Below are 27,041 nucleotides of genomic sequence, written 5' to 3' on the forward strand. Positions count from 1 at the left end.
CTATTTTTAACCTGTGCTTTACAGGACCTTCATGAGCCTTTGCTGCTAGCCATTCCAAGATTGAAGGTGGGCAAGTTGCATAGGGCTGGAGATGGGTTCCAGAATTTCCTGGTAGAGGCAAGAAAGAGCAGACAGAACTTGTGCAGATCAGATCCTTGTTGTCTCTAAGCTTAAATACCATTAACTAACTAAACCCACACTTTCTAACGGTCTGACTCAGATCATAAAAGGTGTTCCTACAATGCTAGACATGAGTCGAGACTTAAAGCCAACCTTGACTTCCTGGATACATGTTAAGTTCCTATGTAGTGATCCCAGATTTCTAGTGGTTTATAATGTAGTTTCTATTAAATGGGGTATTGGTGGGGGTTTTGTTTATTTTTTTAAGGAGATAAAGCCATTAAAATTAGTCAACTGCATCCCTGGGCTGAGGAGTGGCTCTACTTGCTTAAAAATGTATTCTATTAGGTTCCAGCCACAGTCCCATTTCTCCTGCATTGAAATCTAATGTTATAAGATAAAATATTTTTTATTAAATTTGATAGGTTTAAGTAAAACTACATGACGTGCTTCCATCAAAGGAAATGAAAATTATTCTTCAAAGTGGAATCAATTTGCAATTGTGACAGATGATGTTTTTCAAATTTAGCTGCAGTTCCACAATGGTACTTTGATGTCTCTGAAATAATTGACATAAGAAGCAATTCTCTATTTTAAACTGTGTTCTACTTTCAGTTTGGTTCTTCATAATAGGAACACTCCACGGGGTCCTGGATTCTTGCAGTTTTTATTTTGTAAGCTACTTTGCATCGTAAATAAAAATCTGCTTTTGGTAAAAAAAAAAATCTGATTTTATAATAAAAAAAGTTTCTCATTTTTATACTGGAAAAAAGTCTGTGCTTCCTTTGAGCAATTAATGTATATTGATGCATGCGTTATCATCTATGTTATATCACATATCTTAGTTGGCAAATAGCTCTATCCCAAGCAAACATAGATTGCATTTAGTTTTTATTATTTATTGAAAAAATTTCCTGAGGACTAAAGACCCAAGTTAAATCCTCAGTGTCTTCCAGAATTTCTGGGGACTCTCCAAGCTGAGATCATAAACTTGAAGCAAAAGCGACAGAGAAGAATTAATCGGCTGACACCAAGCTCCGTGCCCCCGATCTTGAGGCATCTCTGCTGAGGCCTGGACCCCTGAATCCCCACCGACTGAAAGCTCTAGGCACACGAAGATGTTCTGTAGCGATAGCTTTGAAATCTTCAATCTCTCGTTGTTGTGGGTTCATGACAAATTTCCCAATGGTTCTCAGAAAATGAGAAATAGGAACAGTGCCATGAATTGTTCATAAACATATATGACAATATATGTCATTTAGAGTACTGTCCTTTAAATAGGAGATTGTCTTTTTATCAAACCCCTTCTTTTTAAAATAATTATTATTGTTGATAGTAGGATGTTTATTGTTGTTTTTAACATCCTTACTTGCTTGGCAGAATGAAAAGTTAGCTAGCCTTGTGTTCATCCTCACTTGCTTTTCTTTGGAACCATGCTAAATACCAAAAAACCTGGAATGGGAACCACTACTGTAGCAAATACCAGTGGCGGCTTAAGTGAATTTTCTTCCCTCCAGCCCCACGGCTTANCTTTTCTTTGGAACCATGCTAAATACCAAAAAACCTGGAATGGGAACCACTACTGTAGCAAATACCAGTGGCAACTTAAGTGAATTTTCTTCCCTCCAGCCCCACAGCTTAACAAGAGACATGTACAACCCATTGCCTCATTTTTTTTTTAGAGAGTTGGGGAAGTAGCAAGAGTTCTGTTAGACTTCTCTAGCGTCTAAGACATTTCTTCAGAAGATAAACGTTATATCCTGGTTTCAATGAAACACCAGGGGACTAGATTACAAATATCAATGACTACTGAAATATGTATTACAGCGTACACCTCAAAGCAGTATTAACATACTTGTCATGACTTCATCATTCCTCAGTCTGAACCCATTTTACCGTGCAGATTGGCTGTACTACTTGCCAAAACTGAGTTTTGTGTCATTCAGTTATTTGGTAAGATGTTTCCAGATTACTCCATCCCTTTGCATAACTTTCAGTCAAAAGATTTAGTATCAAATGCCCACATCACTGAAAATCACTGTAATTGCCAATGTCTTCCGGTATTCCAGGATCACTGGAAGTAACAATAAACTGATAAGATTGAAAAGTATCCTATGTGATTTGACACCACCTTGAGAAAACACGGGGTGTCTGTGAGTTGTGTTCTATGTGGGTAATGGTACATTTCATGTTCTGTTGCTCTTTCCCTTTTCCCCTTTCCAGTGAAATCAGATGAGTTACAGACAATCAAGAAAGAATTAACCCAGATCAAAACGAAAATTGACTCCTTGCTAGGGCGCCTGGAGAAAATTGAGAAGCAGCAGAAGGCGGAGGCAGGTAAGTGAAAAGGATTTGTGGCCACGTCGCAGTTAAACCAGTGAAACGGTGTCAATCACAGGGGCAGCTCAGGGCCAAGGGGACACTGGCCCAGTTTAGCAGGTTAATACAGACACATGAATAAAGTCTCTAAGCCAACAGTTGCAACAATGCAAATCTGAGTTTTTCCTCTTTAGAGAACATGAACCAATTTGTCTAAACTTCATATTTTTTAAAAAGGAAAAATATTTTGATGGTAATAATAGTATCGNTTAGAGAACATGAACCAATTTGTCTAAACTTCATATTTTTTAAAAAGGAAAAATATTTTGATGGTAATAATAATAGTATCATAATTAAAAGTTAATAGCTCAATATCAAGGATCCTTTAAGAAAATAAAATCAATTACTGGAAAAACACTGTCAGACTAAAATAATATTCATATTTAAATAAACTAACTGTAGAAATATAACAGATTTCAAAAATGAGGATTATAAAGCCCAGCTCCTACATTCTACGGCCCTGTAAAACCAGTACCCAGTGTCAGGGTCCTCCACATCAAAAGCATACCCCTGGCCACCCCTGGCCAAGTCATTTGATTGTATCTTTTACAATTTAATGCCTCTTCTCCTTTGAATTATCAGCCTTCACCCTATTTCTCTTCTAATACAATTCTAATGCCCTTGTCATGTGGCTACAGATATTCTTTAAATCATAGAACCTGAGGACTGGGATGAAGTTAGAGATGAGTGAGTACACAGTTTGAAAATCATGTTCTGCAGGCCTCATGTGCCCCAGAGGCTCCCTGGAGGTAGGATGAGGGTTAGAAGGAGACCCAGGAGCTGCATGAACTCATGCCTCCTCCAAGTCCAGCCCTTGCTCTACCTGTGTATCTATGTTATTACTGGGTTTCAACAGAAGACTTCATTTGCTAAAAGATCTTCACTTTTCAGGGGTGCCTGGGCAGCTCAGTCGGTTAAGCACCCAACTCTCGATCTCAGGGGAAAAAAAAAAAGTCACTTTTTAAAAAATACAGTTTTGAAAGCCATTGATCAAATCCAGCCTCCTCATTTCACAGATGAAAAAACAAAAGTTCAAGGAGGTAAATTGATTTTTCCATAGTCACTAAACTAGTGAGTGTGATAGACTTCGTCTCAAACCCATCTCATGAGTGAATCCAGGGCCCTTCCCATTGATAGTTGCAATCTCAGGTTCCAGCCAGGACCTGGTCCCAGGATTTCACTTACATGAGGCCGCCCGGGTTACTCCTCACTGAGGAGAACTGGTTGGGATCCTGGCGCCTCTGAGCCACGCAGCAAAGAGGAACCTGCCTGTGTGTTCACTGTATCACTGAGGTGAGGACTAGAGCTTTTACCTCCTGGTGATGAGCCAGTAGGACTCAAAGATGAAAAGAAAGCAGATGTGAGTTGGTGGTATAGCCTAGTGAATGAGAGAGAGAAANGCCTGCTTCTTCCTCTCCCACTCCCCCTGCTTGTGTTCCCTCTCTCGCTGGCTGTCTCTATCTCTGTCAAATAAATAAATAAAATCTTTAAAAAATAAAAATAAAAATGGAACTACCATATGATCCAAAAATCATGCTACTGGGTATTTATTTGAAGAAAACAAAAACACTGCCTACACCTTTTAATAGAGAAATTTAGATTTTAGAAAGTTTTTTATATGCTGTCTATGGCACTAAAGTGTTGCTGTAACTGAAATATCCTGTGATGTCGCCTGAATCAATATTTCCCTTTGAGGAACTTCTGTGAAATTCGTTATTATGTAAAACAACCCTTACAGCAAAGGACTTTGATAACCAATTTGCACTTCAGTTTAAAGGATTATGGAGAACTCATTTAAATATAAATCACCTCAAAGAGAAAAATGTGATCCTTATTCTATCATATTATACTTTCCAGTTTCCTGCAATGAATAATACCTTTCACATATCTTCTTGGGAGATCATCTATAAATGTAACGCCAAAATTCAAAGCTTGCATTTTCTTTTCATGAAAGGCTGTCACCTTATTTTTGTACGTGTTTAAACTTTCCCAGTCATGAGAGAGTTATTTTTAAAATGATAGGCTTAGTCTTTTGATATTTATGTCTTTCTTACTTTAACATGTTAGGAAGAAAATGGAATTTAATTTGTAATTTCATTCACTTAGTAATTGTCTCCTGAGCAGCATTTGTATTTATGGAGATCAGATGATTACTTTCTATATTTTCTTTATGAAAAGAAATCAGGGTTGTAAGGAAAGAGTCAAGACTAGATTATAGAAGGTGGAGAGAAATATAATAAAATTCTTGAAAAAAATACTCAGTATCTCCTTACTGAATTTAAGGCAGCACACATTTTAATACTTATTTGGTCGTTAAGCTAATTATTTCATAGCTAACTAACGTTTACTCTTCATTATTACTCTTTTATACATCTCTCATTCCCAGTCTTAGTCATTTGTTAACGAAAGTTTCCGGCATAAAGTACTGGCAGGAAGGAGATGGAAGATCATGAACCAAAGATGGGGAAACCACACAACATGGAGATTGTCCAGTATTCAAGTTTCACACTACCATTTTTTTTCTTGTTTGTAGTGTATTTCCAAGCTATGAGGAATAATTGTAATGAAGTATAACTACTTGATTTGGGATTCTTTATACCTTCAATTGTTTCAAATAGACATTTGTATGGTGTCCTGACTCTTACTTTGAGACTGTAAACTTCCTGAGCATAAGGTCATGTCTTCTCTTCCTTCTCCAACTCCCCAACACCTTGTACTATGTACCAGGCACAACCTGACAAGTCATTGAACTTCTCTGGTCTCAACCCCTCAAATATAAACTAGAGGAATGGATTATGATCTCAAACATACTATCCCAACTTTTAAGTTAGTTAGCATAAATCCACGAGGCATATGTTATTTTTCTCTATTGAATAATTCAATAAACACAACTTTGGGATATAGTGACTATGTAGATTATTGAAAACAACAAAAACACTTAACAACACTTATATGTCAATATAGCCTACAGTTCTGCCTCACTCCTGGATGATTCTTCTAAAAGAGCCACATATAAATGGCCACATATGAATGGCACAATTTACATGTGGTTTACACAGTGATGTTAAATGACCAAAAAGGATAAAAGAGACAAGAAAGAAAACTAGAAACTGGGTATCATGCAATAGGCCCAATTAATCCACGGGCAACTACATTTTTTAAAAAATCAAAGTTCAGGCATAAAGTCTTTTTTGTCAAAAGGCAAGTAGACATTATTTAATTTTATTTTATTCTGAGCGGTGTGCCTGATACATGGCCAGCCAGTCTCGCTTGGACGTTCCAATGATAATAGACAAAGTTTGACCTAAGCATTGGAGAGGTCAAAAACCAGGTCCCATAAGATAAATTCATCCCCCCAATATGTTTGGTAAAAGACAGAATTTTAAACAAAAATGTCCAAGAATTATGATATTACAAATAAATATCAAAATACATAACTGCTTTTGAAAAGTTGGGATCTTTCAGTATTGCTGTCACTTTACACAGGGCATACTCTTCCATTTGCTAATATTTTTATTTAGCCAGTTCACAAATGAATGTTATTTACTTGGTTGGTCCCTATTTATATTTATGTCTCCAATGCCTGCGATAGGTTCTCCTGATAAGGTACCAAACCAAAAGGTCTTTTGTTTTCACTTGGTTTGGTCATCCTTTTTATGTCCCCTGAAACCAAACGAATGTCTCATCCATTGTGAACATAACAGCCAATTACATATTTAAAAAGAGCTATAATATTCTCACTCCCAACCTTTGAATGGAGAGTTAACATAATTGGCTCACAGATGTTCAACTTAGCTGCATTTAAATTTTTGTCACAGCATCTTTGAAGCTGTCTTTTCTCTAGATGAGTATCAATAATTTTTTTCAGCTGCTTCTCATGTAATTTGGTTTTGCATCTTGAACCACTGTCATCTCTCTTCTCTGGTCATTCTATAGTTTGTCTACCATATATTGAGGTACTCAGAATGGAAAACATTGCTCCAGATCTGATCTGGAGCACCTATAACGTGCTCACCATAATTTGACTATTTCTGACACCTTTAAGGTGACTATCTTTGTTCTGAATACCTTACTGCTAGCATTTGCACTCTGGATTAAATTGGTGATGTTTCTGGTTGCAGATATTGGATTAAATATATAAATTGAGCTTTGTTGTCTCCTGAAACTGCATTAAAATGATAGGATTTAAAAACAAAAACCGCTAGACATAAAGAGAATGGGAACAGAATTTTAGAATCTAGGCAGCAGATGGAGAAATGTACCTGACTTAGCATATCCTAGAAATCTGAGTCCAGTTTTAACCACAGAAATCCCAAAAGGCTCAAAAGTAAAGACATCATATTCTTCTGGAAAAGGAGGTATAAGTGGCTGCAAATCTGTTGAGGAATCAAATTCCTATATCACCATTCCTAACTGTCCCTGACCCACTAGAAAGCTGATGAAGTTTCCTACAGAAAAGCTACAACAGCAGATCTCAGAGCTGGTAAACAGCAAATCTGAATGCAGTTGAAGATTAAGGAGAGAACTGATTTTACACAATTACTGTAGAAATTCCAAGCATTTTCCTCCCCCTTAGCTGCCAGACTACTGGCAAAACACTAGAAGCTTTCACTGGAAATATGATCATCCTAAAAGGAAAGATTTAAAGATGCCAGCATAGGTGTCACCCAAGGAAATGGTCAACCACGACGTCACACTGCAAAAACAATATCCTATGCTTACAAAACTTCCCATTGATATTTTAATACCCCATATTTTAATATGAATGGACAAGCATCACTTAGTAATAGAAAACACTTAACATAAAGGAAGATATCAGAAAAGGAAAGAAAAATGAAAAGAGATTGGAGGAAACAGACTGTGCAAAAGAATAAAACATTAAAAAGAAAAAAAAACACTGATTAATACACTCAGAAAGAAAGAAGATATTACATTCACCAAACAAGAACATGAAACTAAAACTTGAATATTCAGAAGATGATAAAAGAGCTTTTAGAAATTAACATATGATAGCACAAAGAAATAACTCAATACAGGATTGAAAGATAAAGTTGACAAAACTCTCCCAGAAAACATAGAAGAAAATAGATACAGAAAATAGGAGGGAAAGGATATGAAAATCATTGGATGAATATCTGAATAACAGGGCTTCAGAAAGAAAGAGGGGAGATCATCAAAAACATTTTTTTAGAAAAACAAATGGACAAAATGAAGAACATAGTTAATCAGATTGAAAGAATCCACTGAGTGCCCAAAACAATGCATGAAAATAGATGCACATCAAAGCATCTTACTGTGATATTTCGGAACATGAGGGCAAAGAGAAGGTTCTACCAACTTCAGAGAGACAGGAAAAGAGAGAAAATAGTTTTCATATAAAGAAACAGGAATCAGAATACCAATGGGCTTCTCAGCAGCCACACTGAAAGCTAGAAGGCAATGAAAACATGCCCTAAAAATTCTGAGGGAAGATCATTTACAAGCTACCATTCTGTACCCAATACCAAAACTCTTAATTGTGAGGCTAGATTAAAGACATTTTCAGATATATCAGTATCAAAAAGTGTACCTCCAATTCATTCTTTCTCTGAAAAGTACTGGAGGAAGTACTTCACCAAAACGAGGAGGTAAACCAAGAAAGGGGAAACATGGCTTTCCCAAAGCAGGGGAATCCAAAGGCAAGAGCAAGAAGAACCCTTAGGATGGTGGTAAAGGAGATTCTGGCATGAGCTGTGCAACAGGCCCAGAAAGAAAGAAGTCCAAACCAGAACTACTACAAAGCTCTGGGAGAGACTTTTTCAAGGTGAAATTGATCTAATGGATAATGGGGGGGACGTGAATTAGTTCAAATGAGATTTACACGTCTAGTTAAAGTAGATAGAGAACTAAATTTAAAAAACAAAACAAGACACCTAAGGNGGGGGGACGTGAATTAGTTCAAATGAGATTTACACGTCTAGTTAAAGTAGATAGAGAACTAAATTTAAAAAAACAAAACAAACACCTAAGGCAGTTTTTTTTTTTTAAGATTTTATTTATTTATTTGACAGAGATAGAGACAGCCAGAGAGAGAGGGAACACAAGCAGGGGAGTGGGAGAGGAAGAAGCAGGCTCATGGTGAGCAGGTAGGAACAGAAGACTCCTATTTTTCATAACAAGTTTTATGGAAATATTTGGCTACAAAAATTAAATGTTTTAAAGAAGCTAAATTTAAAGGGGTGAAAAGACAGTGAGTTGTGTTCAGCAACTGGATCAAAGCATTTCCCTCTGCTTAATGGAGAACTTCCTATGGTTATCCATAGGATAATTGTAAAAGAAGAATTTCACGGGACACTTACTAAAAATGGCAAGGAAGACTTTATTCTAGACTGTTGCAATAGGGGTCCAGACTAGTGCAGTATGGGATGGAAATCGCACTCTACTAAAACGAAAGGCAGGATAATTTTTAGATGCTAAGCTAATGGAACAGTATTAGAAGACATTAGTACAGAGGCTGGTCAGTATGATTGGGCCATCTGTGTTTGCTAATTGACTGTTATGGAAGATAAGCTTCTACTCTCCCACAGAGGCTATCTTTCTTGATGATTACATTTCAAGGGAATGACTTCTAGGTCTTAAGAAAGACAGGCCTAGGTTGTAAAAGATTTACATCTTAAAGGAGCATGGAAAGAATTTACAATCACCAAGTTTTCTGAAGTAAACACTCTAAGAAAAAGGTCAGGAGCCTATAGTTAGGAAGATGCCTGTCTAAAGTTTGGTCAAGCTGAGGGGTACATTAAGGTCCTTGGTAATAACTCAATCACCACCTTTCAGAATTGAAATTCTTCTCCTCACTTCCTTATCTCGTATACTCTATTCTCTATGTCCTGGCTCTATTCACATCACCACTACATAAAGCCTGTCAATCAAAATTGCCAAACTGAACATCTTCTATTCCTTCTACAGCCAGTGTTCCAAAACCTTACCTTAGCATTTTTCACTCCATCCCTTCTATTTTCCCAATACTATTACCTGTACCCAAAGCCTCATCATCTCTCACTTGCTCTGATGCACTCATCTTATTTTTTAACTTTATTGAGGTATATTTTACATAGCACAAAACTTACCCATCCCAAGAGCGCAATTCAATGACTTCTTAGTAATTTTACCGAGCAGTGTAACCATCACCACAAATCAGTTAGAACACTCATCCTCCAAAGCCTCACCTGATAGCTGGTCTCCCCACTTCTAGTTGCTTCCTCCTTAATTCATTTTCCTTGTGGCAAATAGATAACCAGCAAAACATCAAAGGCCCCAGGCTAAGAATCAAACAGAACTAGGTTCAATCCTGTTAGAGATCTAGTCCCAGAACTTACTAGTTTTGTGATATTTGACAAGGTCTTTATGAAATCTATAAAACGGGGGGCGGGGGGGATTAATTACTATCCCTTAAAATTACTGTGAGGTTTAAATAGCACAGTATCTTTGTAATTTTTAAAATCATTTATAATGAATTCGTGGTGACCTCAACAATCCAGGGTACTCTGTGAGAACAACTTTGGGGTCATCTTCTCCAGGAATGTACTTATGTAACTGACATTTTAACTGGAAAGCAATCCTCCTATGTAAATTTCCTGATGCTCATTTATGTCATTATTAGTAATACCATCCATAATAAGTTGCATCTTTTTAAATAGCATTTATTGGAATCATTGAGTTAAATTCATACTATATACAGGTGTTGTAATGTAGAATTTTTAAAAAAATACAGCTTATACGGGTATGCAAAAACAATAGTTCCAGGCTCTAATGAATAATGTGACTGTTTTGTATCAACATTCTTTCCAACCATCTGCTAAGTACAATTTAGCTAGCAATTAGCTAGCAATTAAGCCGGCCTGTCAAAAAACTTAATTGCCAACTCAACCAATTTTCAGAGTTATATTAATGATAATAGCTATGCAGCAAACTGAATTTAATAAAAATGCTTTGAACATAAATCCCAACAATTCTAACTTGTTTTCTCAATCATATATAGCTTTTGAAATAGACATGTGATGTGCAAAAAAACTTTTGAATAGGAGGATTGAAATTCGTATCAAATTCTTTTCTTTCATGGCTTTCTGAAGCCTGAGGCATTTTCACATAAACAGAAGCACCTACCTACCACTTGCACTTCTTTTCCTCTGACAGCCATTCTTTAGTTGGAGCACGTGCCCCTAACTAAACAGACTTCTTCATTCTTTAATTTAAAACTGTCTGGTTACTGAAGAAATTCAAAGCTCTGTCAAATTAGGCCTTTCTTCCAGAGAAATATTAGGAAACAGCCCAGGCTCTGGAGTCAGAAAAGCTGAAGTGGAGATTCTGACTCTTGCACTCACTGTGTGACCCTGAGCACCTGTTTCTCCATCTGTAAAATGATAAGGAAGACCCCCCTGCAGGGTGTTTCAAGGCCTAGAGGTAATGAATGTTGCATGGTCAGCACTTTGTAAGCACTCACTCACTTGGAGCCATAATAAATCTTTTCTTTTGTTGAAATCCATAATTTATGTAATATTAGAGATATAGTTTAAGCATAAGCTATTAGCTCTTTGGTTCCTAATCCATTCTTTAAAAAAAAAAATCTAAACCTCACTTCACCCACAAAAGAAATGCTATGGTCACCCGTCACTCTGACTTAAAGAAGACAACAGGTTCAAAAACAAACCTCCTCTTGTAAGCCCTTGCAGACTTCGTACTTTTTCTCCTGAGGACTTAGCCGTGTGAAATCAAACACTATTCTAAGAAACTGTCAGACCCCACATTTTACTTTGCCTTAGTGGTAAGGGGCTCTCATGGAATATATGGCAAAGATGTTTCTTTTAACCTCTGTGGCTTCATATTTTTGCTACCATGATGCCAAATTCAGCAATCACTTTGACTCTCTGAAAAGAATTTAATGCCCAGACATTTATGTTCATTTTTGTGTTCCACAACAATTCATGAATATATTCAGCAAATATTTCATTTGCATGTAAGGCTCTGAGTTAGCCATCAGGGCTACAAAGATGAATAAAAATGTTTCTGCCCCAAAGTAACAGAGTCATAAATGTGTATGCACACACATACAGACCACATATACACTCAACACTCCCAATAAAAAGGAAAAGTGATAAGTGGAAAAGGATTATGCAGATAAAGAAACGTTATAAAGTCAGGAGTAAACTAAAAAATACTACTCACTCCTCGTAGAATTAAAATTAATTACTCATAAAAATAGAACAAGTTGCTTTGTTTCTATTTCAACAAGATAATTACTGGATCAAAACTGCTTGTTAAACTGTGAACCAACAGTTTCATAAACAAGATGTGCTTTCTTGTGTTATTTTATTCCTGGAATCTATCATTGTTTAGTGATTATAACATTTCTCACTGAGGTAATGACAAAAATCTATGATGACTACGTATTACCATACCACAGGTTGATTGTATTTTGGTTAAACTGCGATGAATTGATTACCATTGTAATTAAAGGTTTTTTTTTTTCTCAAACCAGATGTCTTCCATGCATTTAGCCTTCAAGTTAACGAATGAGGATAAGACCTAAGTTTTTTTGCATTGAACTCTAATACACTCTTGCCTTTGAAATAGGCTGTCAGAGGAGTTACGTGTATGATATGTAACACAAACACAAAAGCAGAGAATAACTTAAAACGCTATGCCTATCTAAACAGAAATGAAGTCAAAATTGTCTTTGTACTGTATGATTCTTAATGGTCAGTAGTGATGAATGATTTTGACATAAACTTCTTGTCTGTAGCAAATAATCGGTATAGATTCAACTCAAGAACTATTTTTAACCCTGTAATGATAACATGTTTTTGTGGCCTTTACACTTTAGAAAACACATTCATCTCTTTCTCCTCATTTGGGTACACAAAAACTCTCTGAAAGATGTTATTTTCATGCTCATCTTTTAGAGAAGAAAGCCATAGTTAATAGGACTAGTAATTAACAGAATTATGGATCTCAAATCCTATATCCTCTCTAATAGCTTATGTTATCTCTTCTATGTGCAAGGCACTTAGTAAGGGGTACAGAGTAAATTATACAATTTCTTGGTAACTGACTTGTATTGCACTTTCACTTTACAATAGATTAACATCCATATTATCCCCTTTGAGTGTGATAATGACCTTTTGGGACAATAGCTCAAATAGTAAGGAAACTTAAACACCACTGAGAAGAGGATAAGATAACAATAGACTAACTATAAGACAGCATTTGATCTGGGCTTTGGTTGATTGGGAGAGAAGGGACCCCATTCAGGTACGAAAATCAGGAGGGTCAGCTTGGATTTCAAATATAACTGCAACAAATTGATACACAAAGCCAAATGAGGGCTACTCATCTTTAAGTTCTGATCCTACGTGGGTTCTCTGAAAATCTTCCATGCTTCTTTGGTCAAAGATTTTTCAGAGGGGAGAAGACCCGGAATATTAATTTCAACATTAAAAATGAAGGGTTCCCAGAGAACAAATATTTCTGAAATCATTAAAGAGGAAATGTGTATGTCAGACCAAATGAATTTACAAAATAATATTAATCCTATGCAAAAGTACAGTTATGTATTATAACAAAAAATAAATATAATAATCTAAAATTGGAAAGTTTGGCTTTAGGAAAAGTTGTAAAATTCAAGACATTTTTTTCACTGTATAGGATAATAACTGTCCAATCCCAAACGTCCATTACTCTCTCATTCTCGAAATACCAAAACCAGGTCGTGAGAACAGTGGTATTTTTTTAAAGATTTTATTTGTTTATTTGAGAAAGAGAGAGAGAGAGCACGAGTGGGGAGAGGGGCAGAGGGAGAACCAATCCCCACTGAGCAGGGACCCCGATGTGGGACTCCATCCCAGGACCCTGAGATCATGACCTGACCTGAAGGCAAACGCTTTAACCAACTGAGCCACCCAGGCGCCCCAAGCAAGGGTATTTTGAACAAATAGCATGGTGACCTTGAGTGGCAAAATGGGAGGGACCAGGTGACAAAAAATCAGTCTTAGAAGAAAGACTGAAGGATCGAAATCAGAGCTGCCTGATACATTGTGCTTCCCAAGACGTCAGCAGGAGGAGAGACTATAGGGTAGAGCATGGGGTGTAATTAACGTGAGGAGATTCAAAACTTCAGGGCTCAAACTAGCTGCCGATCACAGCTTTCTCTCAGTGCTCGTCAGAGGTGTGTAGGTAGGTTAAAGGTCAAGACCTGTAGATGATACGTGGAAGGAAGGTGAGATGAATAAAACCGAGCAATTTTCAGTAACAGTTAAGTTCAGCATGTGTTTGGTCTGTATCTCTTGCCTGATTTGCCTTCCTTTTATTTTTATTTTTATTTTTATCTTTACTTTTATTTTTATTTTTGTTTTTTTTTCTGATTTGCCTTCCTTTTAATCCAGATACTTGGGTCATCTTCTCCAGACTAAACCTTTTGGTTTAAGTTTAACAATAATCAGTTTAGAATCTATATAAGACTTTCTATGCTAAAAGTAATGTAAACATCAGAGAAAAGGAAATTTATGCTACTTGCTTTCATATGGACACTTACATATACAAAGAGAAAGATGTAGCTTTAAAAGCGGAATTTACATCATCACTACATTAGTTATGTTGTTCTATGGAGAAAAGGGAAACTAACAAATTAACAGAAAAACATCACAGAATGTATAGTCTGTGTCTGCATGTGGGAAGTAAATGTGAAGAAAAAGAGCCTAGGTTTTGTCATTTTAAGATGGCTGTAGTAATTACTTTTAGCCTTTTTGGACCCACACCAGCTCTTCTCCTCCTCTGGAATGGAGCCTCTGCCCCCCAAGTGTTTCAATGTTATTCCCTGACTTGCCCAGGCCTCTCGTTCCGTGCTTACTGGTGTTGTTATCTTGACACATTCGCAATGAGGAACATGCAGTCTCCTGTTTTGTATGTAACAGGACACATTTATGTAGTCTCCCTTCATAGTGTGCAAAACATTTCCCAACTAAGCCCTGTTAATCCTCACAGCAAACCCCATAGATAGGTATTTTTATGAAAGCTTTTATATAGATGAGGAAAGGCTGACCCACTATGTTTCAAAGACCTGACCAAGTGGCCAAAACAGACTCAAGCCCCGTGCGCATGATTCCACTGGTAAGTAGCTAAGCTGGACCTAGAATCCTGTGCTCTGACAGCAGGGCCAGGGCACAGCCTTACCCTTCTGCTTGATTCTCAATACATAATCTTTAATATTTGGAGAATTAAAATATAAGAACACATGTATTTATATGAGTAACTATATTTAAAATTTTATACAACTTATAGAAGAGGATACCTGCTTATTATACATCATTTTTATCAGTTTATTGATTTACATGTTAGTTGTGTTGGAAAGATTTGTGCTGAGTCAAAATATATGTATACCAATGCTTACTTTCTTTTTAACTCACATTAGGAAAAAGACTAGGAATGAATGTGCCTCAATTTATTTGGCTATATAAACAATCTTTATTGCCATAAAATATAAATAAATAAGCTTAAGATGTAGCATCTCTTAAAACTCAAATCAAATAATGGGATAATCATCTGGCAAAATAACAATCAAAATGAGTGAAATCCACACAGCTTTTGAGATAACCATGTATATATACAGAGGGATAAGTTAGAGAAGGAGGTACATTAAATGATCTTGTTTATTCAATACCCAATGCTTCTTGATATTTTCACAGGAAATGAAAACCAACCACTAGGGGAAATAATTATTCTGTTGTCAGCATAATTCCCATCTGGGCGAATTTCTGTAAATGAAACACGCACACCCTGGTAATTAGAGGGTATTTTATTAATGTAGAATGTAGCTTCATTTCTTGAGCACTTATTATTTGCAAATAACTCTACTAAACTCATTGATTTACCATTCCAAACCCTGGAAGTTAAGAAGCAGTTATCCTAATTGTAAGGATGAGAAAACTGAGGCACAAAGAAGGTTATCCATTTTGACTTTGCATCACAAAGCTAGTAAATCTAACACCAGAATTTTATTCTTAACCATTGCAGTTAACCACACTGCCAACAGAATTTAGACTCTAAAATGTCAGAGTATTGTTCACATAAACAAGTTGTCTGAAAGACAACCCATGTGCTTTTGTACTTTTTCCCCCCTCAGTGAATTTTTGTCTTTTTCACTAGATTTGAACTCATCAATGAACTTTCTTCATCTTCCCTCTTGAGTGAACAAGTTCTATGTTTTATGTGATTTTTGCCCTTTGTTGTTGCTATATCTTTTCCTCAGAGAGAATATCCCTATTAGAAAAGAATATATATAACCAGGAAGATCCATCTATTTATGTAAATCTTTATTTCTTTATATACTAGTACCATCTGGACTTCCTAATTTTTGATAATTCCATTTAAAAATAAATTACTTACATGAATATGCACATAGATACGTATAGGTACATAATTTATGTGACTGAAGACATTCAACTGGAACATAATATTACCTTATCTTCCTCACACAGAGTTTACCCTTTCATAGACTGTTTTTTCATGGTTTATCCAAATGGCTCATGAGCAACCCAAGGTAGTAGTCATTTGCTTTCTCCCCCCCAGAAGCTCAGAAGAAGCAATTGGAAGAGAGTATAGAGCTGATCCAAGATGAATGTGTGTCAGAGAATGCAGATCACTCTACAGAGGAGCCTGCTGAAGGAGGGCCAGATGCGGATGGAGAAGAGATGACTGATGGGATAGAGGAGGACTTCGATGAAGATGGGGGTCATGAGCTGGTAGGAACTAAACACTTGGTGTTCACACCCTTTGGTAACAGCACCAGCATGTCAGCAACTCATTCATTCTAAAATAAAGATTTAATATTTGGGGCTTATTTCATTCTTATATGCATATATGTAAGGCAACATCAGTACAGTGCTTTGCACATAATAAGTGCTCAATACATTTCTGCTAATTTAAAATATGACAGAGTAAATTAATGGACAATTGAAATATTATATATGAGATTAGTTGTAGTTAAAGTGAAATAAATGAAAGATTGCTCTTTCCCAAATGCTCCATCACGAAGGGAATCTTGCATTTGAGCAATTACATGTGAACGGTACATGGATATAATATTCTGGCAACAAACGACCATCTAATGGAAAATACCTGGCTCCCTCTCTTATTAAATAGTGTCATTCAGTGCTGAGAATTATCTTTACTAGTTGTATGGCCAACAGTTGTTTCTATAGTCTGAAGACTAAGATGACCCTTGATATATGGCCAGTTCACCATCGTTAGTGCATGTGCTGCTTGATAGCCAGTTTTTATGAGTTGGGGATTTAGCCAAGACTTGACTCCTTATATGTTTTATTTTCCCAATGTTGTTATAATCATAGTGCTCATTTCTGATGTCCTTTCCTATGTATGTACACCAGGGACTTCGTAAATATATGCTGATGAGGATGCGATTTCTCATATTTTATCATCCATGAAATTAAATATACTATCTTAAAGGGATTGACTAATAAAAATGATGAGAGTGCAAGTGTGTGTGTGTGCATGTGTGTGTGCGTGCGTGTTGCCAACTCTCAAATATCTATGGACCAATCATATTAAACTTGACTTATCCCAGGTAATATCAGATTCCAATTTGTTATAATACCTATTGTTACTTAACTAATTTTGTCATGGTGGTGGCTGTTTTGGTATGGTAACCACCCTATCAATAGTTTCATTTAGGGAGCTCTATATTGATTTTTAACATTCCAGTTCTGTTTAAATTGCATGGGCCCTTCATTTAAACCTTTCAAATTGTCTTTAGAGTCTCTAATAACCACCCTTTTTTCTCCAGAAGTTGGCATCAGCTTGAAGGACTCAAGTCACTTTTTAGAATGGTTTTGATTTCACGAATCTATTAAGCAGGGTAGAATGAAGGACTAACAGATCTTTCAGCTTTTCCTCAGGCCAGACTTTAATTCAATAACTTAATTTCCTCAGTCCACTCTAATCAGACTTCTGTTTTTACCATTCTGTTGTGAGTGCTTTTGCCAAGGTCTCTGGAGCCCTCAGTGTTGCCATTTCCAATGGTTACCTCTCTGTTCTTATTTTCATTTACTTCTCAGCAAAATTTGGCTAAGAATTGATTTGGAGAATTCTGAGAAATTCTCCTACTATACCAATTGCTCATTCTCATTTTCCTGTGTTAGAAATTTTCACTCCATACTCCCATTTTAAATATTAGAGTAGCCTAGGGCTTTGTCATAGGCTACTTTCTCGTTCTACACACTTTTCCAGGATGACTTCATTAAATAACAGAGCTTTAAATGTCTTCTATAGGCCAAAGATTCCTAAATCTAAATTTGTATTCCTGATCTCTTCCCAGAATTCTAGACTCAAGCATTTAAATGCCTATCTCTTCATAGAGAGACAATAAACAATTGAAATTCAACATGACCAAAACATTCTTGTTTTTTTTGCAGTCATCTTATCCCTTCCCAGTCTTCCTCCTTCTGATAAACAACTTCATTATCCACACGGTTGTCAAAACCAAGAAGACTAGGATTACCTTTGATTCTCTCCACCCTCCCCTATTAATTCTACTTCCAAATCATAACTCAGAGCTAGTTACCTCTCCACTACAGGCAAACTGATTTTCTTGGTTCAGCCCATGCAATCTATTCTCCACACAAGAAAGATCAAAATCTTCATAAACTATACATCAGATAATGTTACCCTTGCTTAAAATCCTTAAAATCCTATAGTGCTTTTTATGATACTTAAAAGCAAAATCCCCAAGTGTATGAATGTAAATTGTGATGAGGTTGGGTGGAAGATGCCAATGGAGAGAGAGAACTTGATGAAGAGAAAGGGAGAAAGTTCCTGATGCCGAAGGGAAAGGAATCTTGAGGACAGGTATATGGGGCTGGCCCTCAACATGAAGATGAACACTCTTCCACTGCAACTAACTGCAATAAGTCTGAGGATTTGGTGGCAGGTGTTTAAGGGAGTCCAAACACAAACTATATAAGTCAGAGGGTGATCATCTCTGGAGAGTGAGGAGAGACAGGTAGGACCACAGATTGGAGGAGAATGGAGATTTAAAGAAGCTAGTCTGTAAAACAGAGAGGATCACTAATTTAGAAAACATATAAGGATTGACAGCTAGTATTAATAGCCAATTGAGGTTAAAGAAAAAGATTTAGCACAGTAGTATTTTTTTTGAATTTCAGGGCATATCAGGATTACCGGGAGAACTTGTTGAAATACAGATTGTTGTGTTTCATTCCAAGAGTTTCTGATTCAGTAGGCTGAGTGAGTCTGGAACTGCCTGTCTGGGGACCACACTTTGAGAACCACTGTCATAGAGGCATCAATCAGCCCAGCTGTGGTGTTTTCTCCATTGTTTTGTATCAACCCTGGTAGAAGCAAGGAGAAAGCCAACACATTCAGTTGGATTTTTGTCAGATAAGTGCAAAGAAAAACAACAAATAAAGATCACTGAGGACATTAGTAAAGACTGGCTAACTAGATGAATCCTGGAGTTGAACCTGAGCAGGGAAGACGGGAACATAGGAGGGGGCTGACAAGGAAATTATAGAGGCAGAAAGGGAATGTCCTCTGCCTTTAAAGGGAGAGAAAATGAAGTGCATATGAGTAAAGTGAAGGATGTACTTAGAGATTGAGATATTTTAGACATGTGACAGTTAAGTGATAAGAAGATCCATAGGAGAAGGTGATGGTAGTGGGATCAGAGCAAAAGTCACTGCATATGAAGAATTCAAGGAACTTCGAGACTCAGCTGCAAGATTGGTCATCTACATGGGCATGAAATCACTCCAAATATCAGATAAAAGTAAAAGAGGAAGTAAAAGAAAAAGACGGTTACCAAAAGTCAGCTGTCGTGAAAGAGAAAGCATGACCGGTGTTAGTCCCAGATCTGTCACCATCCAATCCAATTGAATCACCTTAACACAAATCACTTCTCTGAGTCTCAGTGTTCTTATCTGCAAAATAGTAAGGTTAGATCAGAACTATCTAAAATCCGTTCTGTTTGATCTTCACTCTGAGTGAGCCTGTGTTCCAGGAGCACCACATCTGAAGGAGCAAGGGTTGGTCATGCAGCCAAGGGAATAAATCCAAACCGTGGTGCTTGGTTTACACTCTAAACACACAGAAAGTGATTAGCACTATCACTGCCTGGAGATGCTTGAGTTTTCTCCCTTGTCCCTTGTGTTATAACTGGGGGCTTAGGGTGCTGAAGAATTAAATCCTAGCTTTAATATCTCACTTTGTTTCTAAGACTTGGAAAACAATGAGTGAGGATGAGCAATCTAAATGGAGACTGAGGAGTCCCTCCTAGTGATCGATTGGCCAAGAGAAAATTCCTGTCTGGTGTCCACTGTTTTCTCCTTTCCAGACCACATGAATCAAATCGTCTGTGGTTCCTAAAAAGGAAAGTAAAGGCATAAATCTCCTCTTTCAGAAAGGCAGATATGATTACAGATTCAGCAAGGATACAATATAATTAAGTTTTTAACACATGCAGTAGGAGTCAGAAAGAAGAGCTAGAATCCACATGCTGAGGCAGGTGCTCAAAGAAAATCTGGAACGAACAGGAAACAAGAATTGTATCTGAAGCAAGGGAGATCCAGCAAAATGAGCTAATGGGACAGCTGTAGGTGGTGGTACCCCTTGTGGAGCATGTGAGAAGCTGAAGGCACGAGCTGTCCATTCGTTGTCTAGTTCTAAATATCCAGTTAGTGAAATTGATTTCCATTCAGCTGACATTTGGGTGCCTATTCTGTATGAACTAGGTGCTACAAAAAATGCAAAGATAACTAAAACTATTGCTTTATGTATGAAATGAAATGTTTAAGTAAATTATTCCTTTTTATCAGGTGGCTTAGTGCCCTAAACACTGATTTCTTCGTGTAAAAAATAATAGACATGCACTTGATAATTTATAAGCAGCCAGCCAAAGCTAAAAAAATCTGTGATTCTACAATCATCTATGCCTACATATTTCATTAATGCATAAAAATTAAGACTTGAATTTATTTAAAATTAAAGTCTTTATTAATGCACTATACTTACACTAGCACACCACTACCCTACTCCTGTTTCTGAATAAATCCATTAGCAAGTATTGCTATTGATTGAACACTAATGAATGACACTGAGGTTTTTGCTACAGAAATAAAGAAGGAAAATCCTATGTTTTCCCTCAAGAAGGATATAAACTGACTGAGGATAAAGGCTACAGATTTAAAAAAAAAAAGCAGTATGTTATGGTAAGAACCATATGAAGATACAGTTTACAAATGGGGAATCACACATAGCCAGGAAAGACTCATGGCAGAAGTAAGATTGGAACTTTATCTCAAAGAATGCCAAAAGTGACAGTACATATTAAGGTTGAGAAAAGAATATTCAAATCAGCCTCCTTTGTTCCCAGTTCATTTTATAGAAAATATATTTAATATCCAAAATACATTAGATACTTCATATAAGTAGGTAGGTGAGTGGATGGATAGACGGACAGATGGATAGGTAGATAGATGATAGACATATTTTTTTTATAAAACGACTAGAAATTTCACAAATAAGACATTTATACCTTCCAGGCTCTTTTTTTTTTTCATATCCACCAAAGTTGTTACTGACTTTTATACAAAATAACATGATCCAAAATAAAAGTAGTCTATGCCATAATGGGAAATAATTATAGAAAAGTATGCTTAGTGCCCTGCTAATTCCAAAGGGCAAATGAACTCTACCAGGTGTATGGGAAAAGGCTTCTGCGTACACTCTAGGACAAGGCAAAGCTGTCAGATATGTTAAAGGGCCTTAGAGAGGCTATTCATTGTTTTCCAAAGCAAAGTTCTTGGTTGACTTAAATCCAAATACCTAAGGTGATTGCTGAAAATGCTGATATAGATTATCTGGGAAAGAGCCCAGAAATCTGTACTTTTATCAGGCTGAGGTTTGAAACTGCAGAACTAAACCATCAATTCACAAAGGAAACTATAAACAAACCAAACATTTAAATGGATTATAAAGAACCAAACATTTAAATGGATTATAAAGTATAAAGAATTTATACTTTCGAATTCTGCTTGTAATACTTTTGCTTTTGCTGACTACCTACAGTCAGATCAGGTCAATCTAGTAAGCATCCACTGTAGAATTACCTGGCTAGAGTGTGTAATACTTAGGCATGCAAGCTGAGTACTACGTTGTAATACATCTTTCAGCATTTAACAAAACATTCTACTAAGCAAGTCACCTGGGCTTACAAGGTATTGAATTTCTGTGCACATTGGGAAAGGTCTGGACCACAAATTGAACCCCATAGTTGAAGAAACCTCTAAGCAAGCACTCTGATATGCCCCTGACGATCTGAAACGCATAAAGCATTCTGATTGCTATTTTGGGTCTTTATAAACAAGGCTGAAAATGTCACCTTCTTTTTGAAACTTTGTTTTTTTCCACATGGAATCCTTTACCTGGATGCTCCCCTTTATCAACCATGCATCAGTCTCTTCATTTTCATCATTTGGGCTGAATGCTAGCTGGGGAACCAACAAGAACTTGGGAGACACGCTCTCAAAGGTAGTGTCAACTGAATTAGTTAGAGGTATGTATCACAAGGAAGCAAGGGAGTGGTTACTTAACCTGTTTGATTTGGGTCTGTATTTCCATGCAGCATTCAGAGACCTTCATCTTGACTTCATCTTTAATCCATAATTTGGACAGAGTTAGGGATACGATGGGCAATTATGGTGCTTGTGTGCTGCAAATGACCTGGCCTGGGTGGCCTGCTGCTGAGGCATGAATGGCCACGGCCCCTGCAGGTAACTGGCCAGCTCTTCTCAAAAGAAGTGGGAGACGGCTAAGCCCTTGGTGGGAGGCAAAGGGAGTGACGGGTGTACATCTCTATTCCTGCTCTCCACACTGGAATCCTGCCTCTTCAGGAGCTCTGATCTCTCTGTAATAAGTGTTCCTCATAGTGATTTTCAGACTTGCTCTTGGCATCTCTCTTGATTTCAGTCATTTTTATTTAAGCTACAGAACTATGCCAAGCTCATTAGGATAATTTTTCCCCCAGGAGGCTTGATGGCTTAGTTGTTTCTAAGAACATAAACTCTGGATGCCTGGCTGACTCGGCAGAGCATTGACTCTTGTTCTCTGGGTCATGAATGAGAGCGCCATGTTAAGCATAGAGATTACTTAAAAAAAAATTTTTTTTTAAACATGAACTCTGCCTACTGTTTGACAGAAATAGTTCAAGTCTGCCTGACTTTGTACAAGCTGTTTATCTATGTGCTCAACTTTTTTTCATCTATGTAAGGGGCTTGGTAATAATCTATGCCTGCCCGAGAATTGTTGTGAACAATGAATGAGGTAATGTCTAAAAAGTGCATGCCTGGCACAAAGGAGACATTTAGTTAAAAATTTGCTAAGTGTTTATCGGGTTTTTTATATGGCACTGTATCCTTTCCTATCTCCTCTTGTGTTTTCTTGTGCCTTTTAACATCTTTTATTTAATTTGGCTAACCCTGATGTCTCCAGGCCTGTCCAGTTATGCTATAAATTAGGTCACAGTCAGACAAACCACAAAGTCTTCCAGCCTCATTTGGACCCCCACACCGTTGCAGTACCTTGCCAGACCCACCGCCACTCTCTCCCAGTTGTTTCTGGGAATCCCAGGAAGTGTCTCATTTAGGCTCGGGAACATGTCCGGTCGTGTGCTCCCACTGCCTGTCCACCACCTGCTCTCCCCTTGAGGGGGCCGTCTCCCCACGGCCTTCGCTAGCCCCCCCTTGTGAGAGAACGTTGCTCTCTGCACATAGCGTTGCCTCATCTGCACCCAAAGATGCAACACCCACAAGGGGCCCCTGGAGCCGCGTCCCTTCAGGTCTCCGTATGGAACAACAGGTTCCGCCTTAAAGCTGGGACAGTGATGTCCCTCTCCTCGGCTCTAAGTTGCAAGTTGACACCCAGAGCACAGCATAGCACCGCTGGAAGACTGAACCCACCAACAAGAAGTCCATCATCAAGGAAAGCAGCCACTTGAGTTGCTACCTGAATATTTACAATACATCCCTGTTTTCCATTCAGCAGCCGATTTGCTCCCGTTAAAACTTAAGCCGGGCCATGTCATTCTGTTTGAAACTCCCCGCCTCACTCAGAGTAGAAACACGTGTGTGTCCTCGCAGTGATCACCAAAGCCCTGCACCATGTAGCCTCTGATCCGGGTCCGACTTCTCGGCAGCTACCCCAATCTCCAGCCCCACAGCATTCAGCTCCTGCCTCAGAGCCTTGGCGCTTGTGATGCCCCTGGATGGGAGAACGGGAAGGTAGGGACCAGATCATAAAGGGCCTTGATGCCGTGCTTACTGTTTGAAGTTCGGTCCATAAATTTCATGTCAGTAAATTGGGGACTGCCTTTATGTAAGAGAGAATTAGGAAGCAATGCAATGCAGTGGTCTGATGCCAATTTTTCTGGAGTGAGATAAAAGTAGGGCTTTCAGATGTAGCAAATAAAAATACAGGACACCCATTTAAATTTGAATTTCAAATAAACAATGCATAATTTTCTAATATAATCATGTCCCAAATATTACACAAGACACACTTGCAACAAAACGAAACAAAAGCCTTCTGTTATTTGTCTGAAACTCAAATTCATCGGGCATCCCGTAATTCATCTGGCAACCCTCCATAAAAATGGGTTTAATACTGGCCTTGAACAAATTATTTAACTTCTGTCAGCCTCTGTTTTGTCATTTATGAAATTAGAATAATCATACCTACCTTCTAGGGCTCTCGTAAGGGTTAAATGAGATACCTCATGAATAGCATTTAAAGTCTCCGGCACAATGTGAGCAAGGACATTGTTACCCTTGCCATTATCATTACCATCTCAGTTCACAAGTGAATCTTTCAATGAAACCTTACAACATTTCTAGCAACAGTCTTCCTATGGAACTTTGTTTTTTTTTCTTTAAATCTCTGGAGATTCAATTTTTTTTAAAAAGCACTTCTTACTTGATAAGAAAGCCTTCGGGAAACAAATGTAATACTCTGAGAAAAATCATACTTTGCTTTCATCTTATTAAAGCTTTCTTTGATTTTATAATTGCTGGCTTATTCAATTCAAAAAAAATCCTTTCAAGTCCCCTTTTTTATTTTTTCTTTTTTTTAAAAAAAAAGTAGATAATGCTAACTGTAGCCTGTGATATGTGGCTTTTATTTTTAGTTGTTGCTGTAGATTTGCTCTCTGACTCCTATGATCTGGCTTCCAATTTAATAACAGGTGGTCAAGTGTAGTTTTAAAGAACCTGAGTATGTGAGAAGCCTTGTATATTACATGTTCTATTAGTCATCCAGCCACTCATTCATTAAAACAACAATTAAAGGAATTTTTAAATAAAATAGTGGAAACTCAGTAACGTGCAGATATTGTTAGTTGGTTTCTGATTTTACAGTACTCTCACTGTGTGGAAGAGGGAAGTGCTGCAGCCAGAACAAATAAACAGATATTAACCAAACAGTGTGATAAGTACAGTTACCACAGGAATCACAGTAATAGAGTGTGGCAGAGAAATGAGAGAACAAATGAATCCGAGCAGACTTCATGAAGGTTATGACACTCACGTTGGTTCTTAGGCATGTTGAGATGGGACCTCAACAGAGAGAAGAGAATACACCAAGAAGAACAGCTTTAAAGAATTTGGTGTCTGTTGAGAAGTTGGTTGGTTAGTTTGGCTAAAGCAGTGATTCTCAAACGGCGGTCCCAGGACCAGCAGCATCACATCATGTGGAAACTTCTAAGAAAGGCAAATTCTCAGACTCTAACCCAGACTCATCAAATCAGAAACTCTGGAGATGGATCTCAGCAATCTGTGTTTTTTAACAAACCCTCCAGGTGATTCTGATACCTATGGAAGTTGAGAACCACTGGACCACAGCAGTAAGGTTTTCAAACATGGGCACACATAGAATCACCGAGAGTGCTTTTTTTATAAATACCAAAGGCAGGGACCTCAACCTATAACAGTTATATCAGAGAGGGGGTGGCACCAAAGTAAAAGTCCAAAGATGTTTTAACATGTAGCCAAGGTTGAGAAGCCTTGAGATAGAGCATGGGGTACATGAAGAGGGAAGGGCAAATAGATACTTCACCAAAGAAAAAGTAAGCACATGAAAACGCACTCAAAATCATTAGTCTTCAGGAAAATACAAATTGAAACTCCATAAAGGTAACACTGCACATGCCCAGATGTGCAAAATGGCCAAATGGACTGCTGGAGTGAAATGTTGGCAAAGGTGTGGAGATGTGGAGCACTCGAACTCTCCAACATGGTTGGTAGGAAGATACAGTGTAATAACCATTTAGAAAAGCCTGGCAATTTCTTATAAAACTAGATATAATGAGCCAGCAATTCAACTCTTAAGCATTCAAGAGAAATGAAAATATATGTCTAGACAGTACTTGCGTAAGAATGTTTTAGCAGCTTTACTCAGAATATCCGAAAACTAGAAACAATCCATCAATTAGAAAATGGATATATGAAGTGTGATTATATATTCATATATTGGGCACTATTCAGCAACAAAAGGGAACAAGCTACTGATACATACAACAATGCAGACAAATATTTTTAAAAAATTATGCTGAGTGAAAAATGCTTTGTACATGAGTACAGTACTTCATAATTGCATTTAAATGAAACAGAGGTTGGCTGCTGGGTGAGAGTTAGGGGCAGGGATTAACTTTCCTGGAATGTCATTCTGTTCCTCATACTGGTGAACATCTATTTTTATTTCATTACTCAGCTCTAATATGACACCTTCCTGATATTCCCAGGGAGAGTTAAGTATTTCCATTGCTCACACAGACTTCTATTAGAACACTCACTTCGTTGTTGCTCTTACTTTTTATTAAAAATATCTCGTTCTTCAACAGTACTAAAAGTGCCTTGCAGGCTGGATGATGTCTTTTGGTTTTGTTTTTGTATTTTGTTTTATGTTTTTTATTTTATTTTATTTTTTATTTTTTATTATGTTATGTTAGTCACCATACAGTACATCCTTAGTTTTTGATGGAGTGTTCCATGATTAACTTTTTGTGTATAACACCCAGTGCTCCATGCAATACATGCCCTCCTTAATACCCATCACCGGGCTATCCCAATCCCCCACCCCTCTCCCCTCTGAAGCCCTCAGTTTGTTTCCAGGAATCCAGAGTCTCTCAGGGTTCATTCCCCCTTCTGTTTACACTCCCCTTCATTCTTTCCTTCCTTCTCCTACCTATCTCCCTGCTATTCCTTATGTTCTATAAATGAGTGAAACCATATGATAATTGTCTTTCTCTGCTTGATTTATTTCACTTAGCATAATCTCCTTCAGTCCCATTCATATTGCTGCAAATGTTGGGTAATCGTTCTTTCTGATGGCTGAGTAATATTCCATTGTATATATGGACCACATCTTCTTAATCCATCCATCTGTGGAAAGGCATCTCGACTCCTTCCACAATTTAGCTATTGTGGACA

General features: G+C 37.5%; 1 protein-coding gene across 13 annotated transcripts in view; it reads left to right on the forward strand.

Annotated features, from left to right (window-relative positions):
• RALYL (RALY RNA binding protein like) overlaps positions 1–27,041 on the forward strand; it is a 711,504-nt gene that overhangs the window by 655,243 nt on the left and 29,220 nt on the right. For 9 of the 13 annotated variants that reach the window (XM_019797149.2, XM_019797152.2, XM_034668250.1 and 6 more), the window contains 2 exons: positions 2,344–2,457; positions 16,099–17,682. In XM_019797149.2, the coding sequence (XP_019652708.1) occupies positions 2,344–2,457; positions 16,099–16,343 (359 nt within the window). In that variant the 3' untranslated portion in view covers positions 16,344–17,682. Of the gene's footprint in view, positions 1–2,343; positions 2,458–16,098; positions 17,685–27,041 lie in introns of those variants that run through there. The other 4 variants (XM_034668255.1, XM_034668257.1, XM_034668254.1 and 1 more) reach the window with 3 other exon arrangements.

This window comes from Ailuropoda melanoleuca, chromosome 9 (assembly GCF_002007445.2).
Source record: "Ailuropoda melanoleuca isolate Jingjing chromosome 9, ASM200744v2, whole genome shotgun sequence".
In the NCBI taxonomy this organism is placed as follows: Eukaryota; Metazoa; Chordata; class Mammalia; order Carnivora; family Ursidae; genus Ailuropoda; species Ailuropoda melanoleuca.